At 37.1% G+C, this 24,533-nt stretch overlaps 6 protein-coding genes across 6 annotated transcripts in view; 5 read left to right on the top strand and 1 right to left on the bottom strand.

The window, feature by feature from the left end:
* LOC6569965 (chromatin-remodeling ATPase INO80) overlaps positions 1 to 11,937 on the bottom strand; it is a 54,346-nt gene extending 42,409 nt beyond the window's left edge. Inside the window, exons 1-9 of the mRNA XM_001996220.3 lie at positions 11,913 to 11,937; positions 11,389 to 11,798; positions 11,127 to 11,323; positions 8,870 to 11,067; positions 8,668 to 8,808; positions 8,427 to 8,604; positions 6,742 to 7,118; positions 6,403 to 6,664; positions 6,174 to 6,341 (exon numbers count right to left, since the gene is read on the bottom strand). Of these exons, the coding sequence (XP_001996256.1) occupies positions 6,174 to 6,341; positions 6,403 to 6,664; positions 6,742 to 7,118; positions 8,427 to 8,604; positions 8,668 to 8,808; positions 8,870 to 11,067; positions 11,127 to 11,323; positions 11,389 to 11,662 (3,795 nt within the window). The 5' untranslated portion in view covers positions 11,663 to 11,798; positions 11,913 to 11,937. The remainder of the gene's footprint in view (positions 1 to 6,173; positions 6,342 to 6,402; positions 6,665 to 6,741; positions 7,119 to 8,426; positions 8,605 to 8,667; positions 8,809 to 8,869; positions 11,068 to 11,126; positions 11,324 to 11,388; positions 11,799 to 11,912) is intronic.
* Positions 11,938 to 12,301: 364 nt separating this feature from the next.
* LOC6569964 (aprataxin-like protein) lies at positions 12,302 to 14,722 on the top strand. The gene is made up of 5 exons (XM_032741841.2): positions 12,302 to 12,461; positions 12,518 to 12,743; positions 12,800 to 12,948; positions 13,125 to 13,304; positions 13,369 to 14,722. Exons 1-5 carry the CDS (start codon positions 12,309 to 12,311, stop codon positions 14,581 to 14,583), a joined length of 1,923 nt encoding a protein of 640 aa, XP_032597732.1. The 5' UTR covers positions 12,302 to 12,308; the 3' UTR covers positions 14,584 to 14,722.
* Positions 14,723 to 15,424: 702 nt separating this feature from the next.
* Positions 15,425 to 21,742, top strand: LOC122322689 (aprataxin-like protein). The gene is made up of 3 exons (XM_043215752.1): positions 15,425 to 15,654; positions 15,720 to 16,009; positions 21,110 to 21,742. The coding sequence occupies exons 1-3, from the start codon at positions 15,475 to 15,477 to the stop codon at positions 21,618 to 21,620; spliced, it is 981 nt and encodes a 326-aa protein (XP_043071687.1). The 5' UTR covers positions 15,425 to 15,474; the 3' UTR covers positions 21,621 to 21,742.
* On the top strand, positions 18,011 to 19,211 carry LOC116806306 (aprataxin-like protein). Its single transcript, XM_032742558.2, has 2 exons — positions 18,011 to 18,225; positions 18,291 to 19,211. The coding sequence occupies exons 1-2, from the start codon at positions 18,046 to 18,048 to the stop codon at positions 19,089 to 19,091; spliced, it is 981 nt and encodes a 326-aa protein (XP_032598449.2). The 5' UTR covers positions 18,011 to 18,045; the 3' UTR covers positions 19,092 to 19,211.
* LOC122322690 (aprataxin-like protein) lies at positions 20,558 to 21,095 on the top strand. Its single transcript, XM_043215753.1, has 2 exons — positions 20,558 to 20,803; positions 20,869 to 21,095. The coding sequence occupies exons 1-2, from the start codon at positions 20,624 to 20,626 to the stop codon at positions 21,079 to 21,081; spliced, it is 393 nt and encodes a 130-aa protein (XP_043071688.1). The 5' UTR covers positions 20,558 to 20,623; the 3' UTR covers positions 21,082 to 21,095.
* Positions 21,743 to 23,088: 1,346 nt separating the features above from the next.
* LOC122322687 (aprataxin-like protein) lies at positions 23,089 to 23,613 on the top strand. Its single transcript, XM_043215750.1, has 2 exons — positions 23,089 to 23,333; positions 23,399 to 23,613. Exons 1-2 carry the CDS (start codon positions 23,154 to 23,156, stop codon positions 23,609 to 23,611), a joined length of 393 nt encoding a protein of 130 aa, XP_043071685.1. The 5' UTR covers positions 23,089 to 23,153; the 3' UTR covers positions 23,612 to 23,613.
* The last annotated feature ends 920 nt before the right edge of the window (positions 23,614 to 24,533 follow it).

Consider the following 24,533-nt stretch of genomic DNA (forward strand, 5'->3'; position numbering starts at 1 on the left):
CGCTTTCCAAAAGAGAAAGAGAAAGAGAAAGAGTAGTACTGTTTCTCAGGAAATTGCTTTATAACTTCTATAAAATGGAACAAAGAGAAATAGTTATCAACTCTCCAATTAGGACGACCTAAAATTGTATGGCCACATGACGTGCAAGACCACCAGTCCACGTGATCTAACACTTGTAACCGATTAAACTTATCATTGTTTTATAAATGTAACTTAAGTCTTAAATGTTTTAAAATATATTCCATATTCATTAACACTTATCTTGAATAGTTTAGACTCATTTTTTGTTTATAAATACGTCGCGTAGGAAATCATTTACCACATAAAGAACATATTTATTTACTATACACCTAATTTCCCATGCAACACAAAGTTTGAGGAGGTATCGAATTGTGGGCCTTTATCATTGATTAATGATTTATGCTCCCTTTACATTTAAAGTAATTTAGGGCTATTGGTCCAGAAATTTTCTTAGCAATCTTAAGGGCGGTTCCTAGTTATCAACTTTGGTGTCTCTAACATTAAATTGTAGAATATAAGTGATTTTATGCACTTTTCTGACTGATCCAAAAACAACCAATTAGTCTTGAATTTTTTCAAATTCTGATTTTTAAAATTGTTTGTTGTTGCCTAAAGGGTCGCACTGCTTTAGCCTATATTTTTTAGGAATTTAAATAATTTTAAGGAACACTAAGGCATTCTTTACAGAAAGTGTTATGGTGCACAAGTGTGCTTTATAAAAAGCATGTACTTATAAGATTTGAGTTTGACTTTATTATTTCAATCATCAAACTTAAAATCCAAAATGATCAATCCAATGGGTCGTGGAAAAAACTGCAGTGAGGAGATGCGCAATATCATAAAATGTGATATTGGATGGATTTCGATTGGTTGAGTTTTCTAATGAAAGCTTTACTTTAATAATGGCCAACCCAAAAATGGAGAAATATTTTATGAACAGATCAGAGTAGTTTTTAGGTTAAGCACACAAGTAAAAAATCATAATATTTCGGAAGTCTTTGAGCACAATTGGACTAAAGAACTGTCACAACTTGCTTGATTTAATCCCAAGACGTTTCTAATAAAGGTAGCGCTTCAGAATATTAAACTAATAAAATAATCTTATCTTAAATATATAATTATAACATAATTATTTACATATTTCTTAAATAGATAACTAACTCTTAAATCTTAAATATATAATTATAGCATCATTATTTACATATTTCTTAAATAGACTACTAAATGTAAATAATGATATTACTTCTTTTTAATTTGTATAATTAAAAGTGTAATTGTTGAAGAGTTTACCAATTTTTTATTAATTTTTTGTAAAGTAAATTAAATATGTTGCAAACAATGAATAACATAATCTATACATTTAGTTCGATACTTTTTTTTTATTTTCTACACTTTTTAGAGTCTTCACTTATATACATTTAAAAAAATAGATTGAAAAGCTTCAAAAGAGGAAACACAGTTCGTATTTACATTATGCCATAACCTGATATATTATCATGAAGATGTTATTCCCTTAAAGTGATAAACTATAAAGTGGAAGACGAATGACATATTAAAAGAAAATACATCTTAAAAAAATGTTTTGTAAATACAATATAAATTTTATTTAACACCTTTCCGTTGTTGTCTTATCCTAAAGTTTCTGGAGTAGTAAAAGCGTAAGTCAAGTTGTAAATCACATAAGCTCATTAATGTTATCTTTTGTGGAATTTGACAACCATCTTTTAAATATTAGTTCAATGTGTAAATTGCAGTTGATATGATGGCCTAATAAATGAAAAAAGTGTAAATTTAAATTGTTGGGCAATTATTATAATAATCGATGTAATCGTGGAATTTTTTTCAAACATTTTTTTTAATCTGTTTTATTTTTTTAAATTTCTTGAAATGATTTGAGATTCACATAAGTTTACAACTAAGAAATAAAGCAACAATCAACTGATCATCATAAGAAAATTCTCATCTGGAATAAATTTTTTCGTGATCTGGGTAACTGATATAAAATCCAGGTTTTTAAATGGTCTGCAAAGAATGTAAAATATTCTTACAGAGGAAAATCATCACATTTTAGCATTTCAGCCAAGATTATGTGTTCAAGACACTGTAATATAACTAACTAAAAGTACCTATTTTTGTTCTAAACCAAATAGTATAAAAGACAAAAAAGCATCTAAATAAACTTAAAAAAGCGGATGCGGTGATGCTTTCCATTCATACGCATTAGAAAAAATGTGTTATGCAAGCAAATTGTTTGCTTCTTATGCGAACATTGGTTCATTATATATAGGGATGTTATAAATCATTAAAATACAATTTCGCGTCTACAGGTCTTATGCGGCTATGTTAATTAAAGTCTGTTAATAATGTGTGAGTACAGAAATAACAATGCAAGAACAATGAAAATAACAAAACAGCAATTCCTTTTGAACTCCTCAAATAGTAGTAGGTTATTTAACAAAATGTACTGCTTTGATATTTTCGTAAAAAGTCTAAGTAGATATAAGACACATGTTAATCTGACATTAATTTGAACATTTTAAATTTAAGTGCTGTAAAAAAATAATAATAATAAAATAACATAATAAACAGAAAGAATTAAAAAAAAAAAATATTGCCTACACGTGTGACCAGTCGAACAATTCGTCACGATCACAGATTTCGAGTCTATGACAGACAAGACAGCTGCTCTAGTCTAACACTCTAGACTAGGGGATATTCTGAAGTCTATAACTATAAAGAACACGTCTTTGATATATAAACCAACACAATTAAAAATGCGCATAAGGTATATGTAGAAAATATTGTGATTACAGCTGTATACTTTGATATACATATATGTATATTTTGAGATCAGAGATACTTCCTTCTGGCTGTTACATTCGTTTACACAACTTCATTATGCCCCTTTTACCCATTTTTAATGTAAAAAAAAATGTGTATACACCCAATGAATTGCACTAAATTCAGTGACGTGATAAGCATGACAAGAATGTGATGGACAGACATACAGCCGTCACTTAAAGACCTTGCTACAATTTCGAAAATGTCAGAAATATTGAATGCAAACAAAATCAAGACGCGCATATTAATGATGCAATGATATGGTCGGTACTCTACTATCGAAGCTCTACACAAGATACAATTTGTTTATAAATGGCACAAAAATACATTTAATGAGCTGATCTCATATTTAATTTAAAATGTAACTGGTACAATTTTGAGGGCCTTCGGCCATTTCCGTTAGCGGTCAGTGAAATGCCAAAGTGCTGCGTTCTTTCTGGTCAAATTATTTTGGTATGCGAAAGCGACATGGCCAGCAAATACTTTTGGGGCTATGGAGTTATCTTTCTCACACACTGGTGTTTTAGTTATTTTATTGAAAGAGAAATACCAATTTTTTTTGGAATTTTATAAATTCTTGTGGAAATTGGATGTATTTCTTTGGGTTTTGCTGCTCAAGTGAATTTGTGGCATAATTCATGATGATTAATGGTCAGATAGGTCGATTGGTTTGGTTTTATAATCCGACATTTTTTTTGATTAAGATTTAAAGTAAAAATCAAAAAATGTTGTTAAATCACTAACTCTTTGTATAGTTATAGGCATTAATCTGTGGAATAAACATTCTAATTATTAACAGTTAAAGTATTAACAATAAATTTAATCAAAAAGCATAATGGTTAATGAACCTACTTGAAATTGAACTGTAAAAATCCCTTGATAAACTTTAATCATCCCTCGATTAACTAATTCAAAAAATAAATATTCTAGATAATTCCCGACAATGACACACAGCTCGTATTACATTAAACATAAAAAAGCAATAACACAAAAGCATTTTTGCCGGGAGCGATGAGCCTCTCAAAAAAAGCCGCTAAAAAGGAACAGGCCATGCCAAAATGCCAAGAAATTAGTCAACACAGACTTTGGCGAACAATTTCGAGCCTGAGAACCAAACACTAAAACAGGCGAGAAGACAAACACCAAATTACTTCGCAGCAGCGCAAATAACAAATAAAAATCAGTGACAAAATGATTTAAGAACCAAGCGAACATTTTCACACGAAGCCCAGCAGCCAAAGTCACAAATCGAATCGAATCAAGGCAAACAGAAACACTCACAATAAGTACTGTATCCTTTTGGCTGAGAATTTGTGGTGGTTGCTTACCTTGGCAGTGTCATTGTTCCGATAAAGATCGCAATGTGTAAATCATGGTGAACTGCTCGGTCGACGGTGACGCCGATGCCGACGCGCACACAAATGTGAACCAGCGCGCATTGCATTAACAAGTAGTCGAGCAAATGGATACAAGCGCTGCCAACAAGCTGCTCCTTTCTGCAGCGCCCACACATAAATTAGCTAGATGGCAATTGGAGCCACTGGAGCTCGGCACATTGTCATAGACCTTCCCAATATCTAAGCTCTGAGGAACTCTGAATAACGCTACAGATGCGATTCATTTTATAATCCGCTTCTGGCGTACTCAGAAAAAAGATTACATTTATTATTCAAAGTATATTTTCAAAAACTAATGTTTTTTCTTAGTTTCACTGCAAAATTTTCTAAAATTTTCAATTTATATCTGTATCCAACCCGAAACTCTCCGTTCGGGAGCATTATATTATTTTCTGAATTTCAGATGGGATTTTTTCGAAGAATCAGGGCTTACTTTTATGCTTATCTTAATGATAAGAAATATTTGTTGATTGCCGATATAGGGCAGGCCTTTCCAATTGTTGGAATACTTGTTTCTTATATTTAGAAAGTATTTCTAAAAACAAGAAAAACTCTCTAAAATTCAAAGCGATTTTTTTCTGAGTGTAGCCGCACTGTCGCATCAGACCTGCAGTCACCTCTGGCATATCATCCGACTGCCGCATTATACAAAGCGTGCCCATTTCAATGCTAAGCATTTTATGGAAGCGATTGCTTCAACTCTACATACTTGACAGGTCGTAAACCCATGGATAAGACCCATTTGCCTAAAGAGACTTTGTGCGCACCTGACACACCAATGTCGTCTTTGTCTTTTCTCAGACTGAACTCATTGGGTTATTCTTAGGACCTTGTCTTTCTGTTTTTGATGATCGGCAATGGGTAAGTCATCCCCAGAAATTTTCGTGTATGCCTGGCGATCTAGCGCATTATATTGTCCTAATTCATTGGTTTATAATAACGGTTGAAGTACTTTTAACATCGGGTGCCTTTAGACAACAACCTTTAAATCCCATTGTGTAAGTGTGCCATTAGGAATTTTTGTTACTCTTCCCAAATCTGAAGAACAATCGTTAGACGGTTGTTTCTCTTTAAGTTTTGAATAATTTGTATAAATGCAGCACTGACCCAAATAATGTATATGGGCTATACCTATTTGATTAATTACAGCAATATAATTGTGAGATTTTTGTTACGCAAAAAATATATTTTTTTTTATAAAATGTAGTACTTTTTTAGGATTGTTGGAGTGCATAGAGATCACGAATAAATTGTGAATGAGAAGGAAGGTTACCAAGTATTGGATCCGAATTCAGTTCATTTCTTTGGACTCTGCCTATGTCAACCATAGTATTCGACTAGAAACACATCAAGAATATGAGAAGTATTGGCAAGCTTCTCTTGTAGTCAGGCACAGTTAAAAATTTTTAGCGCTTCTCTTGTAGCCAGGCACAATTAAAAACTTTTAAGGGGCTATAACAATAAATGTGCGGACGAGTGTCTGAACATAAGTAAAAACTATCTACGGATTCTAACGAGCTGCCTGAAAGTACACTGCAGGATCTGCAAACATTTACAAACATAACCTAAGAATTGTGGAATATTTTACGTTCCGTCATCTCGTAAGGAGAATCTTCTACAGTTTTTTACAGTTTCTAAGTTTATAGAGATAGAACCAAGGAATATAAAACGGTTTGACTTTGTTTGTTTTCCAGACTTACAGGCAGAGATAGGCTTACCTAATCGCCGTTTAGAAGACACTGCAATGATCAGGTAGCTTGAAATAATGATTTAAGAACTTATTTTTAGAGTAGAACCCCACAACTTTGAACCAGGAAGTATGGAAATATCATCATATCATATCATTATACACCTTAAAACATTGAAAACCAAATCATTTTCAAATTTCTGTTGAAATACATCTTTCAAACTTACCGTATCAGCTGCAGTTAAATTAATGCCTAAACCGCCGGCGCGCGTTGATAGCAGGAAAACAAAGATATCGGCACGGGTCTGGAAATCAGCGACCATGTCGCGGCGAGCTGAAATCTTACTGGAGCCATCGAGACGCATATAGCGGTGCTTGCGATGCCACATATACTCCTGCAAATAGGACAAGCATTAGCAAAGACTGTACAGCAAGATATATAATATTTAGACGCACCTCCAGCAGGTCAATCATTTTGGTCATTTGCGAGTAGATCAGGACACGATGACCCTCGGCTTTGAGGCGTGTGAGTAGACCATCGAGCACAGACAGTTTGCCAGCATCTGTTATAAGTGTCTCCTTATCGGGCACCACAATCGACGACCAACCACTGCGCGGACGACACAGCGCCAAGCCTGTGGCCACCAGCTCCCTACCCACAATATTCTCGCACTGCACGTGGCGTATTTGCGTCCAGGCAGCGCCGCGACTTTCGCAACTGTCACACAGAAGTTATCACAAATTATTAGTTACAGTAGATTAAAAATACATTGAATGCTAAGCAATTCTACTCACTATAAATGCCGATCGACGGCCTGCACCCGCTGACCCAATCCGTAGAGAAAACGAGGAATCTGTAGCGGTTCGCATTCGTAGCGTTGCGGTTTGCGCGGATGATGCGGAAACTCGGGCAGCAAATGCAATGTTGTTACTTTGACATCGCTCTTGGTATTCGATTTCGTCTGCACTTCCACTGATTCCATTTCTAGCTCTTGCTTTATACTGCACGCCTCAGAATTCACTTGCGTTTGACCATCGTTTTCGCAAAGCTGCTCAATTTTAGGCGTCTTCTGCTTGATTGTTTTTGAACGTGTCACACGATGCTCGATCGTTTCCTGCATGTTGACAGTGATGTAATCGCCAAAGGCATACACGCTGCTATCTCGAGATGTCTGCAAAAATTAGAAGGTAATAAAATTAGGTGAGGATTCGTAATTTCCGCAAATCAATATAATTTAAAATCTAAAAGTCTAGGAGATGTAAGTAGACTGTGCTATTAAAAGTAATAGAAGTGCTGCTGAAATTAATCGGAATAGTTTAAGCCAAGCTATTTTATAAGGTTAATTGAGTGAAATTCATATATTTAGTAGAGTAGAGTAGAAGACTTGGAAAATCAATGAAAATCATAACAGAAGGAAATACTGTCGAAAATAGCTGCTGACCTTAAGGTTTTACTACTTAAAAGCAAAAATCTTATATAAATATTAATATAAATAGCATTAACGTTGCTATTAGTAGCTATTTTCAGATCTTGAACATATATATCTTTAGAAGCGGATATTTCTGATGAGCGTTAGTAAACGTGGTATGGTAATAGTATTTATAAAAATACTTATAATTAATATAAATTAATTTGACCCAAAGGAAATCCTAAAAGGTTATACCACTATTATTATTTTGAGTGGCGGGCTTTATATAAATATCGAGACTGGCGATTTTATAAATATTTTTAAGCCTGTGATCTTTTAATGTTTATTTATCTTAGCAAAATTTTGCATAATTTTGTAAAATATTCGAACTGTTGTTTCTTGTATGAACTCATTTTACAATTCAAGTATGTTTTTCAGGTGCAGGTCAAGTGTTCAAGATGAATCGCGACGGTATTCGAAATATATCTCGGAATACATGCAATATAAAAAACACTTCCCTTGGTTCCAAAAGATATGTGCACTTATTGGAGAACCACATCTTACAGCAGTTAAATAAAATAATCAAACAAAATCAATTTCTTGTTTGTGCATTTTACAATAACTTAACCAAAATGACTTATTATCCTTATAGCAATATCTTAAACTACAATTCTAAACAAAATAACTTACATTATGTCGTGCAATGAAATCTCATCTATCTATCTAAATTTAAGGTATTGTTCTTTAAAAATGCGGTTGAATCAACTGAAAATCTCAATTGCGCACGTAAATCATTGAAAGTGAGTTTCAAGCCGTTTGAAATAGTTAACAGATTTCCAACATTTTCGGGTGGAATATTACAAATTTCCGTATTTATGTTTGTTTTTTTTTATATAGATATTGATGTTGTACTACCTAACTCTCGTAGAGTTGATTTGCGAATTGTGAATCGACACCATATAGGGTCAGACACAAACACATAAAAAACATTCATCAAAATCAGTGCAGTCTTTTAGAAGGATTGACAGATTATACAGACACTTTTATACTTATAGATAAAGACAAACAAACCATTGCGGTAAAGATGAACTGCCTTAAGACACTGTTCGTGAGCATAAAGTCTGGTAAGAGTTTGCGCTCTAGCAGTGGCTCCATCAGTTGGTAACGAGTGTTGCGCAGATGCGGCCACCACTGGCGACGATAAGAGAGCAGTGGCTGCTTCTCAAGCACGCGACGGTAGTGCAACAAACTGCGGGAAGAGCACAAAAATGAGTATAGAGAGAGCAACACGAATTGCAAATTAAATACGAACAAGTCGATAAGGCCATGCCAGGTCACATCCTCTGTGTCAGACAGGGATAAGTCGTACAAGCGGGTAAAACTGAAGCAGCTATCAACGCTGACATCGTCAAACAAAGATCGCTGCATGTGGGCCGACTTGAAGATGTTGAAGCTGTCAAATAGGCAAACCAGATTAAAATCAAATGAAAATAGTAAACCTGATAACCACTCACCGATTATAAAGCAAGTGCTTCCGACTGGGCAACGCTCTGTGGAGCAGTCCATCGTCAAAAACTAAGCGAGGTAAAACAAACTCGGCACAGCGCATGCTGAACGGACTTTTGGCATCGCGCCGCTCAAATAGCTCCGGGTGATTGCACACTTTGCGGAACTGCATGACCAGATTCATAAGATTCGAGGTGAAGTTGCGGTCCAGAATGCCACCATCCGATGCCGCCGATGCGGCTGTCGAGCCACCACTGGCCAAATGCAGTAAATCCTCGATGCGTATCTTTTGCTTCAGTGCTCTATAGAGCAGCTTTTGACGTATTGTCAGCGGGCAGTAGACCATAATCTCAATCTTATCGGACAACTCGTTCTCCACATCCTTCTTGATGCGACGCAGCATGAAGGGTTTGAGTATCATGTGCAGACGAGAGATTTGCCTCTCATCGATTCCCGTTTTGTTCTCCGCATGCGATTCAATGTCCTTAGAGAACCACTCGTTGAACTCATCATGCGAATCGAATAACGTGGGCATTATAAAATGCAGCAGCGCCCACAGCTCCGCCATGCTATTCTGTATGGGTGTCCCGCTCAGCAGCAGGCGATTGCGACAATTGAAGCCCAACAGGAGCTTCCAGCGTTGCGAGGCGGCACTCTTGATAGCCTGCGCCTCGTCGAGGACCATATATTGCCACTTGATGCGGTTGAAGTACTTATAATCGCTGACCACTAGCTGGTAGGAGGTGATCACCACATGGAAGCTCGCTTCGCGTGTATGCAAATGCTTCTGATCCCAGAATTGGCGTAGGATTTTACGCTCGTTCGGCGAACCCCAGTAGGGAACTACATTGAAATCGGGCGCAAAACGGGCCATCTCCTGCTGCCAGTTGTGGAGTGTCGAGGCGGGCGATATGATTAGAAACGGGCCCCACACCCCGTAATGCTCGGCAATGTGGCAGAGGAACGCAATGGATTGCACCGTCTTGCCCAGACCCATCTCATCTGCTAGGATGCCGCTAATGCCCTGATCATAGATATTGGCCAGCCAGGTCATGCCTTTGATCTGATACCCCTTCAGTGTGCCCTTAAACATATTCGGTTGCGGCAAATCCTTCATTTGCTTACGCGCATGCTGCGGTAACGATTGCTCCAACTCCTGCAGCTGCTCCAACATTTGCTCCCTCTTGATAGGCACATTGAATGCGCGCGTCTTGTCCAAATCCCGTTGAATTGCTGCCTCGGCATTCGCCTGCGCCAGCTGCTTCATTTCGCCCGCATCGTAATTATCGTGGGCAGCCAGTCGGACATTGTGCTCCTCATCCAGCTGGCTGAGTATACGCAACTGATCCGCCTCGCTGCCCTGGCCCAGTTTCTTGGACATGAAGTGAGCGTAGAGCTCCGTTTGAGTAATCAAGAAATTGAGCTTACGCTGCTGCCGCTTTACCTCGATTAGCTCCACATCCTGTTTCCGCTGCTCCTCAGCCTCGCGCTCCTGTTTTCGACGCTGATCGCGCTCGACCCGCTCATAGCGCTTCCAATAGTTGAGCATTTCGCGGGTCAGGCGTTTGGCCCGCCACACCGTCTCCTTCATGGTGCGTTGGGAGTTGAGTGCACGCTGGCGCACAACCTTGGCACACATGCCCGCGACGCGCTTGCAATTAGCCAGCATCTCTTTATGATTATTGCTTTTAATGCGTTGCAGCCGGCCGGACTCCTTTTTCGACATAATTTGCCAGATGCGACGACGGCGCGCCGCCAACACTTCCGGATTCTTGCGACGGCAACGCACACGCGTAACTTGGCCATCCGTCGCGCCCACCACATCCACTTCCTCCTCGATTTCCTCGTCCTCGTCGGGATAGTCCAGTGCCAAATTGGCCAACTCCCGTTTGTAGTCAACCATCTCTCCATTGTCCTCCTCATCTTCTTCGTTCGCGGGCAGCGTGTCCCCAAAGCAATACTTGCCCAGCTCTGACGGCGGCACCTCGCCCGACTCCGGCGAGTCGAGTATGCTGCGCTTCTTCCGCCCTCGCCTACGCTGTTTAACGGGCTTGGGGCCCGCCTGCGCTTCAGCCAGACGCGCCAGCAGTATCTCCTGCTTTGTGCGACGCCGCCGCTTGCGCACCCCAACGGTGGCCTGTTGGCGCTCTGCATAGACGTCATGATTGGACAGCAAGCCACTGCCATAGTAGGCATATTGAGCATTCTGCAACATCAAAAGGAGTTCAAAAAGGCGTCATTTAAAATTTGGGGCAGTTGACTTACCGTTGGCTTCTTGTAGTAGTTCTTGCGCTGACGCTGCTCCTGTATGTGCTCGCGCAGCATTTGATGAATGTACTCATTCTCGTCGCTCACTGCGTGCCCCTCGCTCTCCGTATCGCTAAGCAGGGCATCGTAGAGCCACTCCCGATCGCTGGTCAGATCATTGAAATTGTATATTTGCGCCTTGACACTCTGTCGTTCTGCAAAGATAAATAGTTTTAATGAGTAAACTTAACTCCTCTACTCAAATCATAAGTTTAATTACCTTCTTTGCTGCCCAGGAGACGTTTGCGTCGTTTCTGTTTGGGCTTTAGTCTGACAACGCCCACCTGAGTGGAGGAGTCATCGGAGTCAATGCACTGCTCCTCATTAGCATCCAGCTCTGTGGCGCTGCCCTCGCCACTCCCACTGCTCAGTGGCTGCTTGAGCACCTCACGAGCCATCTGCATGAAGGGGCGCATATTTAGAGCCGTCTCCAGGCGCTGTATGTGCAACGGTTCGGCCATAGCCCGTGGTTTTGTTGCTGTCGCATGCGCCATATTGCGTGGATAATTTAATTTATATTTTATGCACTTTGCGTAATCCCTTTTTTTTTTGTTTAGCTGGGAAATTTCCGATTGGGGGCATTCAATTGAAGAGATGCAAATTTCCGTTAAGTTGGCGCTGCACTGGATGCTTCAAAATGAGATTCGAATGAATTCCGATTAAAATGTATCACGTAATTGAGCTATTTTCATGCATGCGTTGCGTAAAAAATGCACGCCTCTTTTTGTATGTTGCGGTACACACTTTTTTACGGGGCCACTCGCTACACACAAGCACATTTAGACGGCCAAACAAATAATATTCTTCTCGGCTCTTACACTTCATTGTTGTTGTTAGCAGGGTTGCGTGCAGGGTTGCATTCGCTGTGCTACTAACAGTGCTGGGCAGTACACTCAAAACGAGTAAATAGTTGTCATGCAATTTACACAAAATATAAATTACTTAATTACTTGCATTATTTGTCTTTTATTTCACAAACTCTATATATGAATGTCATTAGTATTTGGCAAACACCTTCCATATATATGCAATAGTGCGCCTGACGCACGCATCATTGTGCTTACGAACTCGCTATACAACACTGCATACAGCCCTTCTATGCATTTATCAATACTAAAGCAACGCAGTCAGCTGCTAATAATGTCGTGGCAAACCGGGTTAATCAAAACAATTTTGGACCCTGCTAATCTAATTATATCAACGGATACAGCAGTTGTAATTGCCGATAAATATCCAAAAGCCCGTCATCATTATCTTGTGCTACCAACCGAGGACATTCCCAACATTTTTCAGGTAAAGATAGCATATCCTCAAGGCAAAAGAATCGAGTTTTTTTTTTTAATTTGTAGTTGAGCAAAAAACATTTGCCACTGCTGGAAGAAATGCATTTGTTAGCACGCAATATTATTGAAGTGCGCGGCGAAAGTTGGTCGGAATTTCAAATTGGATTTCATGCTCAGCCGAGCATGCAACGTTTGCATTTGCACGTCATTTCAAAGGATTTCGTATCTAGCGCGTTGAAGACCAAAAAACATTGGAATAGCTTCAATACGCCGTTCTTTGTGCCGTACGAAAGTAAATTGGCCGAAAAATGTACTTATTTACATACTTATTATACATGTATTTTATAGCACTTTATTCCAGGCTCAAAGGCGAGGACTGCTTTCAACGTTTACCCACAGATATTGTGAACGGGCTGCTTGCCAGTCCTCTAAAATGCAATAAGTGTGAATTTATTGCAAAAAGCTTTCCAATGCTTAAGGATCATCTGCAACAACACTGACTAACACTGCAAGCAAAGCAACAATAATTCAAATATTACACGTATGCGTGTGCATATGTGTGTGTGCATGCAAAGCCGTCTGCGCAGTCTTTGCAACACTGTCGAATAAAATTCACAATTATTCGATTACCGATTGAAGTTGATTTAGTGTGGTTTTAAGTTCTCTGTGATTACATCTAAGAAAAATGGCCGATAAGAAGGAAGCTGCAAAATGCAGCTTGACACGTATATTGCAAAAGAAACGGGAATGTCTAATTGAAACTGAACTAGCAGCAGTCATGAAAGATGCTTATCCCAAGGCGCAATATCATTTTCTGGTCGTGCCCAAAGAGGACATTTCCAATGTGACTGCGGTAATTCAATAAATAAGTAAATAAAAATCAATTCCATTCTCTGCTAATCTATGACCTAGTTCAGATGACGGCGGATCACTTACAGCTCTTGGATCACATGAAGGAGCTGGCAAATCAAATAATCGAACAGCAGAAAAATTTGCCCTCCAGTCACTTTCTGATTGGCTTCAAGATCGATCAGTTTATGAATCGTCTTTGCATGCATGTAATTTCCAATGATTTCTACTCGGAATCCATGCGACGCAAACAGCACTGGAACAGCTTCAACACTGCCTTGTTCCTCACCTATCAAACGGCTTACGCCCTGCTGCGTGTCCAGGGATTCATTGAGCCAATGCCCGAGGAGGAGATGCAAAAGTTGCGAAATTCAATTGAATTGCGATGCAATCAATGCGATTTTGTTAGCAAGGGTTTGGTGGTTTTGAAGGCTCACCTCTTCACACATTGGAAGGAGCGAGAGGACAAGTTTACGATCAAAGATCAAGTGGAAAAACTCACTCGCATTTTGGACGAAACCAAATTGACGCCAATCGCTAAAGTGCTGGAAGATCAATCTCAGCGCATTGTTCCGTCCAAGGGACAGCAACAGGGCGATCAACAGTCGCCGCCGGCTTCATATCTAAATACGTTCGCGAGCCACTTTCCAAGGACAGTGTCCAATCGATCAGCTAGTTCTGGAAACCACCAAACAAATCCTAATTGGCAAAGGGCTAACCAAAATCCACATATGAACTCGAATAATTCGGTATTCAATCAGCAATTTCAGCATTTTTCAAATTATCGTCTGGGCCATTCCCCAAATAATTTGAGGACATCGTCCCACAGGCCTGCTGGTCCTGGAAACCATCAAACAAATCCTAATCCTGGTCAGCATGCTCCAAAGTGGCGAAGGGCCAACCAAAATCCACAAATGAACTCTAATAATTCAATATTCAATCAGCAATTTCAGCTGGGCCATGCTCCAAATAATGTTAACATGCCGCATCAGGCTCCATTCAATCCATTTAAGCAATATCCCAACATGAGGCAAGCGGCTCCTAACAAAAATGGCTCCCATGCCACGCCCCAAAACATGAACAATATTAATGGAGCAGAGTGTTCTCCACCCTTGAATATTAAACAGCAAGGCAGCAATTACTCAAAGCCGAATATACATAAATGTTTGGGCTCACAACAGTTCGCAAATACTGTTAATCAGGGTCAGAATCCGTCTCAGGCCAACAAACCGAAACCATTCAAGGAAAACCCAGCCTCGAAAACAAAAGCAAAATCAAAATAAATAAGAAACTCATTAAATATATTTGTTTGGTCAAACTAATTCAAACACAGCTGATCGCGGCTTTGCACAACACTGGTGGAACTTATTCACTTATGTTAACAATACTTGTAATTTAGTAACAATATTCATATATATATATATAAGACATATTTAATTACATATGCATATGCATATATATATATATATATATATATATATATAAGACATTTAATTACATATGCATATGCATATATATATATGAATATTGTTACTAAATTACAAGTATTGTAAACATAAGTGAATAAGTTCCACCAGTGTTGTGCAAAGCCGCGATAAATTGACAGCTATATGAATATATGTATATATATATATATGCATATGCATATGTAATTAAATATGTCTTATTATTATTTTGTTACCTTAAAAGTAGTAAAATTCACATTTAATAAATGTTGCACTTAAATTAAATTCAAAATCAGAGAAGTAATCTATTTAATATTAGGGGGTTTCCCACGATATATTTAAAGACACATTTCCAGTCTTAAATGCAGATATAAGTAACCGGGGCAGAGTAGTTTGCGGTTGAATTTTCTACGTCATACTATGATTGGCAATAATAAGTGAGTACTCTTTCAAATATCACTCTGTTCGGGCACTCAGGCGTAGTACAAAAAAAGCTATGGAGGCAATCTTAAAAGCGCTGTGACGTCACTAACGCTGATTTTTGGGTTGGGGGCATTGCAAAACTGCAAAAATAGCAACCTTTTCTTGCGCTCATTTGGCTGAGCAAACAATGTTTTCAGCACTGTGCAGCTACATTTACTTTCAGTTCGATTAAAAGCTTTTAGTCTGATTCCTTATTTGAGTGCAGTTTGATCTGTTTTCTTTTTTTTTTCTTACATAATTAAGGATATGGAGGAACAAGAGAAGGATGTGGAATTTCTACGCGGCCTCTTGACCCGCAAAATGGAAACTGGCGAAGATGTTGTCCTTCAATCCGATCGAGCAGCTGTTCTGCGTAATGTAGATTGCCCAAAGGCTCAAATTCATTTCATTATTTTGCCCAAGCAGGATATTGCGCATGTGACTGCGGTGAATATACATATTATATATATATATATGTTATATGTTCAAAAAATAATTGTTTCTTGCTCCAGCTAACGCCCAAACACTTGCCTCTGCTAGATCATATGATGGAGCTGGCCAATCAGATAATTGAGAAAGAAGAATTGCCTTCGAGCAATTTTCGGGTTGGCTTCAAGATAAATGCATTTATGAGTCGTTTAAATATGCACGTGATTTCCGATGATTTCTGTTCGGAGTACATGCGGCGCATTAACCAGTGGAATACCTTCAACAGTGACTTATTCATCACTTATCAGGCCGTATACGCCCTGCTGCTGACCAAAGGCTACATTGAGCCCTTGTCCGCCGATGTGATTGAGAAATTGCGGAGGGCGACCCCAGTGCATTGCAATCAATGCACTTTTATCACTGGCAATTTTGAGAAGTTTAAGGCGCATTTGTATTACCATTGGAGCAAACGAGAAGGGGAGCGAGAGCGTCTTCTCGGAATGGGCGTGTCAAATTTGACGCCATCGTTGGGCGAATTGCATTTGAATGGCACTCGCAGCAACTTTTGCGGAGCTGCTCAACCGAAGCAATTTCCATTTACCTTGCATTCGAATGTGAAAGCGCTGCCTCTACGCCATCAGCCAGGAATACTTGGTTCTTATCCCCCAAGATCCCTCAATATGAATTATCAGAAATCTAACCACAGCCCATCGAGCCACAAACACCCAGATTATAAGCCAATTAAGCAGGTTGTAAAAGAATCTCAGAAAACAAATGCAAATCAGGCTGGTGACCCTCCATCAAATGCTAATGCCAAACAAACTGTGGATCAGGCTCAAGATCAGCCAGTCAAAACAAAGCCATTTGTCAACAAAAAGAAATAGTATAAGAAAAACAAAAAGCCCGCCTTGCTAAAGTACCAGGAATCCTGTGGAAATGGCAAAACATCTGCTGATGGCTAAAACTATTTTAATTAAAAACTTATATACATACACATATATTTACTTGACGAACATTTTATTCAACACATTATTATTTTAATATATATTATAAAATATAATATAATATATATTAATATATATATATTTTTTTATAAAATAACCAAAAAATAAACATTCTAAAACGTATTTCCTAAAAATATATTTTCAGTTGAATTTTGGGGAAAATATATGTAACTTAATTTTACAAAACTACAAATTTAATTGTAATTGTGTACGCTTCTTCTTCATCGCTTGAAATATACAATAAATCTGCCTGTTTCTGCTATACATAATTTTTTATTTTGGTTTTAATTCTGTGCTAAATAATGTTTTATTTTGTGCATTTTATTAGTGCTGTGACTTTGTCAAATCTTTGTTTAACAACAACAACTAACAATCAGGCTTGACTTGCGTAGTTGCATCGTTATTCTGCTAATATTTAGTTTTTGTATTTTATTTTTATTCCTTATCTTGGTTTTTTGTAGATATTTTCTGCGTTATGCTCTCTCTTCATTTCTCTCTCTCTCTCGCTTTTCGTTCCCGTTGCGATTCAAACTTTGCATCCGCTCATTTAACATTTGTCTAACATTGTTGTTGTGTGCTGGATAACATCCGTAATTTGTCAACCCTTTTATTTCATATACTTTTACTTCTTATTTTATTTATTTAAAAAATTTTCTAACTTAGCAATAAGTACTATGAATAATGTCTTATTATAGCATTAAACTAGGCGTTCGACTCGAGTCATCTTCATTCCTCGATTACTTTTTGCAGTGATCTTTACAAATTTATTTATTTATTTTTGTAATTAGCTAAAATGTTTTCAAAATATATGCTACATTAAATATTCCAATTTATTTTAATTTTTTTAATCTGATGTAGCGAAAAATACCAAGCATCCAATCAATGAAATAATTGTTTTTGATATTGTACTTCAATCAAAATTCAATATAATACGAGTATATATCTAATATAGTACAATATATAAAATGGTAAACTGTGTATATCAATTTTATTTATTTATTTATTTTATGGGTAACAGCGATTTCCTACCAGGTAATACAAAACTGTTTTATGTAGCTACATTTGCCTCAAATTTGTTGTTCTTGTCGAATGAGTAGGTTAAACGCGATTTCAGCTAATTATGTGCAGCTAATTATGTGAAGCTAATTATGTGAAGCTAATTATGTGAAGCTAAGGAGGCAATCTTCAAAGCGCTGTGACGTCACTAACGCTGATTTTTGGGTTGGGGGCATTGCAAACTGCAAGAATAGCAACCTTTTCTTGCGCTCATTTGGCTGAGCAAACAATGTTTTCAGCACTGTGCAGCTACATTTACTTTCAGTTCGATTAAAAGCTTTTAGTCTGATTCCTTATTTGAGTGCAGTTTGATCTGTTTTCTTTTTTTTTTTCTTACATAATTAAGGATATGGAGGAACAAGAGAAGGATGTGGAATTTCTACGCGGCCTCTTGACCCGCAAAATGGAAACTGGCGAAGATGTTGTCCTTCAATCCGATCGAGCAGCTGTTCTGCGTAATGTAGATTGCCCAAAGGCTCAAATTCATTTCATTATTTTGCCCAAGCAGGATATTGCGTATGTGACTGCGGTGAATATACATATTATATATATATATATGTTATATGTTCCAAAAATAATTGTTTCTTGCTCCAGCTAACGCCCAAACACTTGCCTCTGCTAGAACATATGATGGAGCTGGCCAATCAGATAATTGAGAAAGAAGAATTGCCTTCGAGCAATTTTCGGGTTGGCTTCAAGATAAATCCATTTATGAATCGTTTAAATATGCATGTGATTTCCGATGACTTCTGTTCGGAGTACATGCGGCGCATTAACCAGTGGAATACCTTCAACAGTGACTTATTCATCACTTATCAGGCCGTATACGCCCTGCTGCTGACCAAAGGCTACATTGAGCCCTTGTCCGCCGATGTGATTGAGAAATTGCGGAGGGCGACCCCAGTGCATTGCAATCAATGCACTTTTATCACTGGCAATTTTGAGAAGTTTAAGGCGCATTTGGATTACCATTGGAGCAAACGAGAAGGGGAGCGAGAGCGTCTTCTCGGAATGGGCGTGTCAAATTTGACGCCATCGTTGGGCGAATTGCATTTGAATGGCACTCGCAGCAACTTTTGCGGAGCTGCTCAACCGAAGCAATTTCCATTTACCTTGCATTCGAATGTGAAAGCGCTGCCTCTACGCCATCAGCCAGGAATACTTGGTTCTTATCCCCCAAGATCCCTCAATATGAATTATCAGAAATCTAACCACAGCCCATCGAGCCACAAACACCCAGATTATAAGCCAATTAAGCAGGTTGTAAAAGAATCTCAGAAAACAAATGCAAATCAGGCTGGTGACCCTCCATCAAATGCTAATGCCAAACAAACTGTGGATCAGGCTCAAGATCAGCCAGTCAAAACAAAGCCATTTGTCAACAAAAAGAAATAGTATAACAAAAACAAAAAGCCCGCCTTGCTAAAGTACCAGGAATCCTGTGGAAATGGCAAAACATCTGCTGATGGCTAAAACTATTTTAATTAAAAACTTATATACATATACATATATATTTACTATATATATACATATATTTACTTGACGAACATTTTATTCAACACATTATTATTTTAATATATATTATAAAATATAATATAATATATATTATAATATATATATTTTTTTATAAAATAACCAAAAAATAAACATTCTAAAACGTATTTCCTAAAAATATATTTTCAGTTGAATTTTGGGGAAAATATATGTAACTTAATTTTACAAAACTACAAATTTAATTGTAATTGTTTACGCTTCTTCTTCATCGCTTGAAATATACAATAAATCTGCCTGTTTCTGCTATACATAATTTTTTATTTTGGTTTTAATTCTGTGCTAAATAATGTTTTATTTTGTGCCTTTTATTAGTGCTGTGACTTTGTCAAATCTTTGTTTAACAACAACAACTAACAATCAGGCTTGACTTGCGTAGTTGCATCGTTATTCTGCTAATATTTAGTTTTTGTATTTTATTTTTATTCCTTATCTTGGTTTTTGTAGATGTTTTCTGCGTTATGCTCTCTCTTCATTTCTCTCTCTCTCTCGCTTTTCGTTCCCGTTGCGATTCAAACTTTGCATCCGCTCATTTAACATTTGTCTAACATTGTTGTTGTGTGCTGGATAACATCCGTAATTTGTCAACCCTTTTATTTCATATACTTTTACTTCTTATTTTATTTATTTAAAAAAATTTCTAACTTAGCAATAAGTACTATGAATAATGTCTTATTATAGCATTAAACTAGGCGTTCGACTCGAGTCATCTTCATTCCTCGATTACTTTTTGCAGTGATCTTTACAAATTTATTTATTTATTTTTGTAATTAGCTAAAATGTTTTCAAAATATATGCTACATTAAATATTCCAATTTATTTTAATTTTTTTAATCTGATGTAGCGAAAAATACCAAGCATCCAATCAATGAAATAATTGTTTTTGATATTGTACTTCAATCAAAATTCAATATAATACGAGTATATATCTAATATAGTACAATATATAAAATGGTAAACTGTGTATATCAATTTTATTTATTTATTTATTTTATGGGTAACAGCGATTTCCTACCAGGTAATACAAAACTGTTTTATGTAGCTACATTTGCCTCAAATTTGTTGTTCTTGTCGAATGAGTAGGTTAAACGCGATTTCAGCTAATTATGTGAAGCTAATTATGTGAAGCTAATTATGTGAAGCTAAGGAGGCAATCTTCAAAGCGCTGTGACGTCACTAACGCTGATTTTTGGGTTGGGGGCATTGCAAACTGCAAAAATAGCAACCTTTTCTTGCGCTCATTTGGCTGAGCAAACAATGTTTTCAGCACTGTGCAGCTACATTTACTTTCAGTTCGATTAAAAGCTTTTAGTCTGATTCCTTATTTGAGTGCAGTTTGATCTGTTTTCTTTTTTTTTTCTTACATAATTAAGGATATGGAGGAACAAGAGAAGGATGTGGAATTTCTACGCGGCCTCTTGACCCGCAAAATGGAAACTGGCGAAGATGTTGTCCTTCAATCCGATCGAGCAGCTGTTCTGCGTAATGTAGATTGCCCAAAGGCTCAAATTCATTTCATTATTTTGCCCAAGCAGGATATTGCGTATGTGACTGCGGTGAATATACATATTATATATATATATATGTTATATGTTCCAAAAATAATTGTTTCTTGCTCCAGCTAACGCCCAAACACTTGCCTCTGCTAGAACATATGATGGAGCTGGCCAATCAGATAATTGAGAAAGAAGAATTGCCTTCGAGCAATTTTCGGGTTGGCTTCAAGATAAATCCATTTATGAATCGTTTAAATATGCATGTGATTTCCGATGACTTCTGTTCGGAGTACATGCGGCGCATTAACCAGTGGAATACCTTCAACAGTGACTTGTGACAGTGACAGTGACCGATGTGATTGAGAAATTGCGGAGGGCGACCCCAGTGCATTGCAATCAATGCACTTTTATCACTGGCAATTTTGAGAAGTTTAAGGCGCATTTGGATTACCATTGGAGCAAACGAGAAGGGGAGCGAGAGCGTCTTCTCAGAATGGGCGTGTCAAATTTGACGCCATCGTTGGGCGAATTGCATTTGAATGGCACTCGCAGCAACTTTTGCGGAGCTGCTCAACCGAAGCAATTTCCATTTACCTTGCATTCGAATGTGAAAGCGCTGCCTCTACGCCATCAGCCAGGAATACTTGGTTCTTATCCCCCAAGATCCCTCAATATGAATTATCAGAAATCTAACCACAGCCCATCGAGCCACAAACACCCAGATTATAAGCCAATTAAGCAGGTTGTAAAAGAATCTCAGAAAACAAATGCAAATCAGGCTGGTGACCCTCCATCAAATGCTAATGCCAAACAAACTGTGGATCAGGCTCAAGATCAGCCAGTCAAAACAAAGCCATTTGTCAACAAAAAGAAATAGTATAACAAAAACAAAAAGCCCGCCTTGCTAAAGTACCAGGAATCCTGTGGAAATGGCAAAACATCTGCTGATGGCTAAAACTATTTTAATTAAAAACTTATATACATATACATATATATTTACTATATATATACATATATTTACTTGACGAACATTTTATTCAACACATTATTATTTTAATATATATTATAAAATATAATATAATATATATTAATATATATATATTTTTTTATAAAATAACCAAAAAATAAACATTCTAAAACGTATTTCCTAAAAATATATTTTCAGTTGAATTTTGGGGAAAATATATGTAACTTAATTTTACAAAACTACAAATTTAATTGTAATTGTTTACGCTTCTTCTTCATCGCTTGAAATATACAATAAATCTGCCTGTTTCTGCTATACATAATTTTTTATTTTGGTTTTAATTCTGTGCTAAATAATGTTTTATTTTGTGCCTTTTATTAGTGCTGTGACTTTGTCAAATCTTTGTTTAACAACAACAACTAACAATCAGGCTTGACTTGCGTAGTTGCATCGTTATTCTGCTAATATTTAGTTTTTGTATTTTATTTTTATTCCTTATCTTGGTTTTTTGTAGATATTTTCTGCGTTATGCTCTCTCTTCATTTCTCTCTCTCTCTCGCTTTTCGTTCCCGTTGCGATTCAAACTTTGCATCCGCTCATTTAACATTTGTCTAACATTGTTGTTGTGTGCTGGATAACATCCGTAATTTGTCAACCCTTTTATTTCATATACTTTTACTTCTTATTTTATTTATTTAAAAAAATTTCTAACTTAGCAATAAGTACTATGAATAATGTCTTATTATAGCATTAAACTAGGCGTTCGACTCGAGTCATCTTCATTCCTCGATTACTTTTTGCAGTGATCTTTACAAATTTATTTATTTATTTTTGTAATTAGCTAAAATGTTTTCAAAATATATGCTACATTAAATATTCCAATTTATTTTAATTTTTTTAATCTGATGTAGCGAAAAATACCAAGCATCCAATCAATGAAATAATTGTTTTTGATATTGTACTTCAATCAAAATTCAATATAATACGAGTATATATCTAATATAGTACAATATATAAAATGGTAAACTGTGTATATCAATTTTATTTATTTATTTATTTTATGGGTAACAGCGATTTCCTACCAGGTAATACAAAACTGTTTTATGTAGCTACATTTGCCTCAAATTTGTTGTTCTTGTCGAATGAGTAGGTTAAACGCGATTTCAGCTAATTATGTGAAGCTAATTATGTGAAGCTAATTATGTGAAGCTAAGGAGGCAATCTTCAAAGCGCTGTGACGTCACTAACGCTGATTTTTGGGTTGGGGGCATTGCAAACTGCAAAAATAGCAACCTTTTCTTGCGCTCATTTGGCTGAGCAAACAATGTTTTCAGCACTGTGCAGCTACATTTACTTTCAGTTCGATTAAAAGCTTTTAGTCTGATTCCTTATTTGAGTGCAGTTTGATCTGTTTTCTTTTTTTTTTCTTACATAATTAAGGATATGGAGGAACAAGAGAAGGATGTGGAATTTCTACGCGGCCTCTTGACCCGCAAAATGGAAACTGGCGAAGATGTTGTCCTTCAATCCGATCGAGCAGCTGTTCTGCGTAATGTAGATTGCCCAAAGGCTCAAATTCATTTCATTATTTTGCCCAAGCAGGATATTGCGTATGTGACTGCGGTGAATATACATATTATATATATATATATGTTATATGTTCCAAAAATAATTGTTTCTTGCTCCAGCTAACGCCCAAACACTTGCCTCTGCTAGAACATATGATGGAGCTGGCCAATCAGATAATTGAGAAAGAAGAATTGCCTTCGAGCAATTTTCGGGTTGGCTTCAAGATAAATCCATTTATGAATCGTTTAAATATGCATGTGATTTCCGATGACTTCTGTTCGGAGTACATGCGGCGCATTAACCAGTGGAATACCTTCAACAGTGACTTGTGACAGTGACAGTGACCCGATGTGATTGAGAAATTGCGGAGGGCGACCCCAGTGCATTGCAATCAATGCACTTTTATCACTGGCAATTTTGAGAAGTTTAAGGCGCATTTGGATTACCATTGGAGCAAACGAGAAGGGGAGCGAGAGCGTCTTCTCAGAATGGGCGTGTCAAATTTGACGCCATCGTTGGGCGAATTGCATTTGAATGGCACTCGCAGCAACTTTTGCGGAGCTGCTCAACCGAAGCAATTTCCATTTACCTTGCATTCGAATGTGAAAGCGCTGCCTCTACGCCATCAGCCAGGAATACTTGGTTCTTATCCCCCAAGATCCCTCAATATGAATTATCAGAAATCTAACCACAGCCCATCGAGCCACAAACACCCAGATTATAAGCCAATTAAGCAGGTTGTAAAAGAATCTCAGAAAACAAATGCAAATCAGGCTGGTGACCCTCCATCAAATGCTAATGCCAAACAAACTGTGGATCAGGCTCAAGATCAGCCAGTCAAAACAAAGCCATTTGTCAACAAAAAGAAATAGTATAACAAAAACAAAAAGCCCGCCTTGCTAAAGTACCAGGAATCCTGTGGAAATGGCAAAACATCTGCTGATGGCTAAAACTATTTTAATTAAAAACTTATATACATATACATATATATTTACTATATATATACATATATTTACTTGACGAACATTTTATTCAACACATTATTATTTTAATATATATTATAAAATATAATATAATATATATTAATATATATATATTTTTTTATAAAATAACCAAAAAATAAACATTCTAAAACGTATTTCCTAAAAATATATTTTCAGTTGAATTTTGGGGAAAATATATGTAACTTAATTTTACAAAACTACAAATTTAATTGTAATTGTTTACGCTTCTTCTTCATCGCTTGAAATATAC

The sequence above is a fragment of the Drosophila grimshawi genome, unplaced genomic scaffold (genome assembly GCF_018153295.1).
Source record: "Drosophila grimshawi isolate 15287-2541.00 unplaced genomic scaffold, ASM1815329v1 contig_545, whole genome shotgun sequence".
Taxonomy (NCBI): domain Eukaryota; kingdom Metazoa; phylum Arthropoda; class Insecta; order Diptera; family Drosophilidae; genus Drosophila; species Drosophila grimshawi.

What these genes read in the sequence shown, in the direction of transcription:
- LOC122322687 (XM_043215750.1), top strand. Translation starts at nt 23,154, where the DNA reads ATGGAGGAACAAGAGAAGGATGTGGAATTTCTACGCGGCCTCTTGACC. An exon ending in ATATTGCGTATGTGACTGCG is followed by an intron (nt 23,334 to 23,398) that starts GTGAATATACAT and finishes TTCTTGCTCCAG; the next exon opens with CTAACGCCCAAACACTTGCC.
- LOC122322689 (XM_043215752.1), top strand. Translation starts at nt 15,475, where the DNA reads ATGGAGGAACAAGAGAAGGATGTGGAATTTCTACGCGGCCTCTTGACC. An exon ending in ATATTGCGCATGTGACTGCG is followed by an intron (nt 15,655 to 15,719) that starts GTGAATATACAT and finishes TTCTTGCTCCAG; the next exon opens with CTAACGCCCAAACACTTGCC. An exon ending in TCCGCCGATGTGATTGAGAA is followed by an intron (nt 16,010 to 21,109) that starts ATTGCGGAGGGC and finishes TGTGATTGAGAA; the next exon opens with ATTGCGGAGGGCGACCCCAG.
- LOC6569964 (XM_032741841.2), top strand. Translation starts at nt 12,309, where the DNA reads ATGTCGTGGCAAACCGGGTTAATCAAAACAATTTTGGACCCTGCTAAT. An exon ending in ACATTCCCAACATTTTTCAG is followed by an intron (nt 12,462 to 12,517) that starts GTAAAGATAGCA and finishes TTTAATTTGTAG; the next exon opens with TTGAGCAAAAAACATTTGCC. An exon ending in AGGATCATCTGCAACAACAC is followed by an intron (nt 12,949 to 13,124) that starts TGACTAACACTG and finishes TCTCTGTGATTA; the next exon opens with CATCTAAGAAAAATGGCCGA.
- LOC116806306 (XM_032742558.2), top strand. Translation starts at nt 18,046, where the DNA reads ATGGAGGAACAAGAGAAGGATGTGGAATTTCTACGCGGCCTCTTGACC. An exon ending in ATATTGCGTATGTGACTGCG is followed by an intron (nt 18,226 to 18,290) that starts GTGAATATACAT and finishes TTCTTGCTCCAG; the next exon opens with CTAACGCCCAAACACTTGCC.
- LOC122322690 (XM_043215753.1), top strand. Translation starts at nt 20,624, where the DNA reads ATGGAGGAACAAGAGAAGGATGTGGAATTTCTACGCGGCCTCTTGACC. An exon ending in ATATTGCGTATGTGACTGCG is followed by an intron (nt 20,804 to 20,868) that starts GTGAATATACAT and finishes TTCTTGCTCCAG; the next exon opens with CTAACGCCCAAACACTTGCC.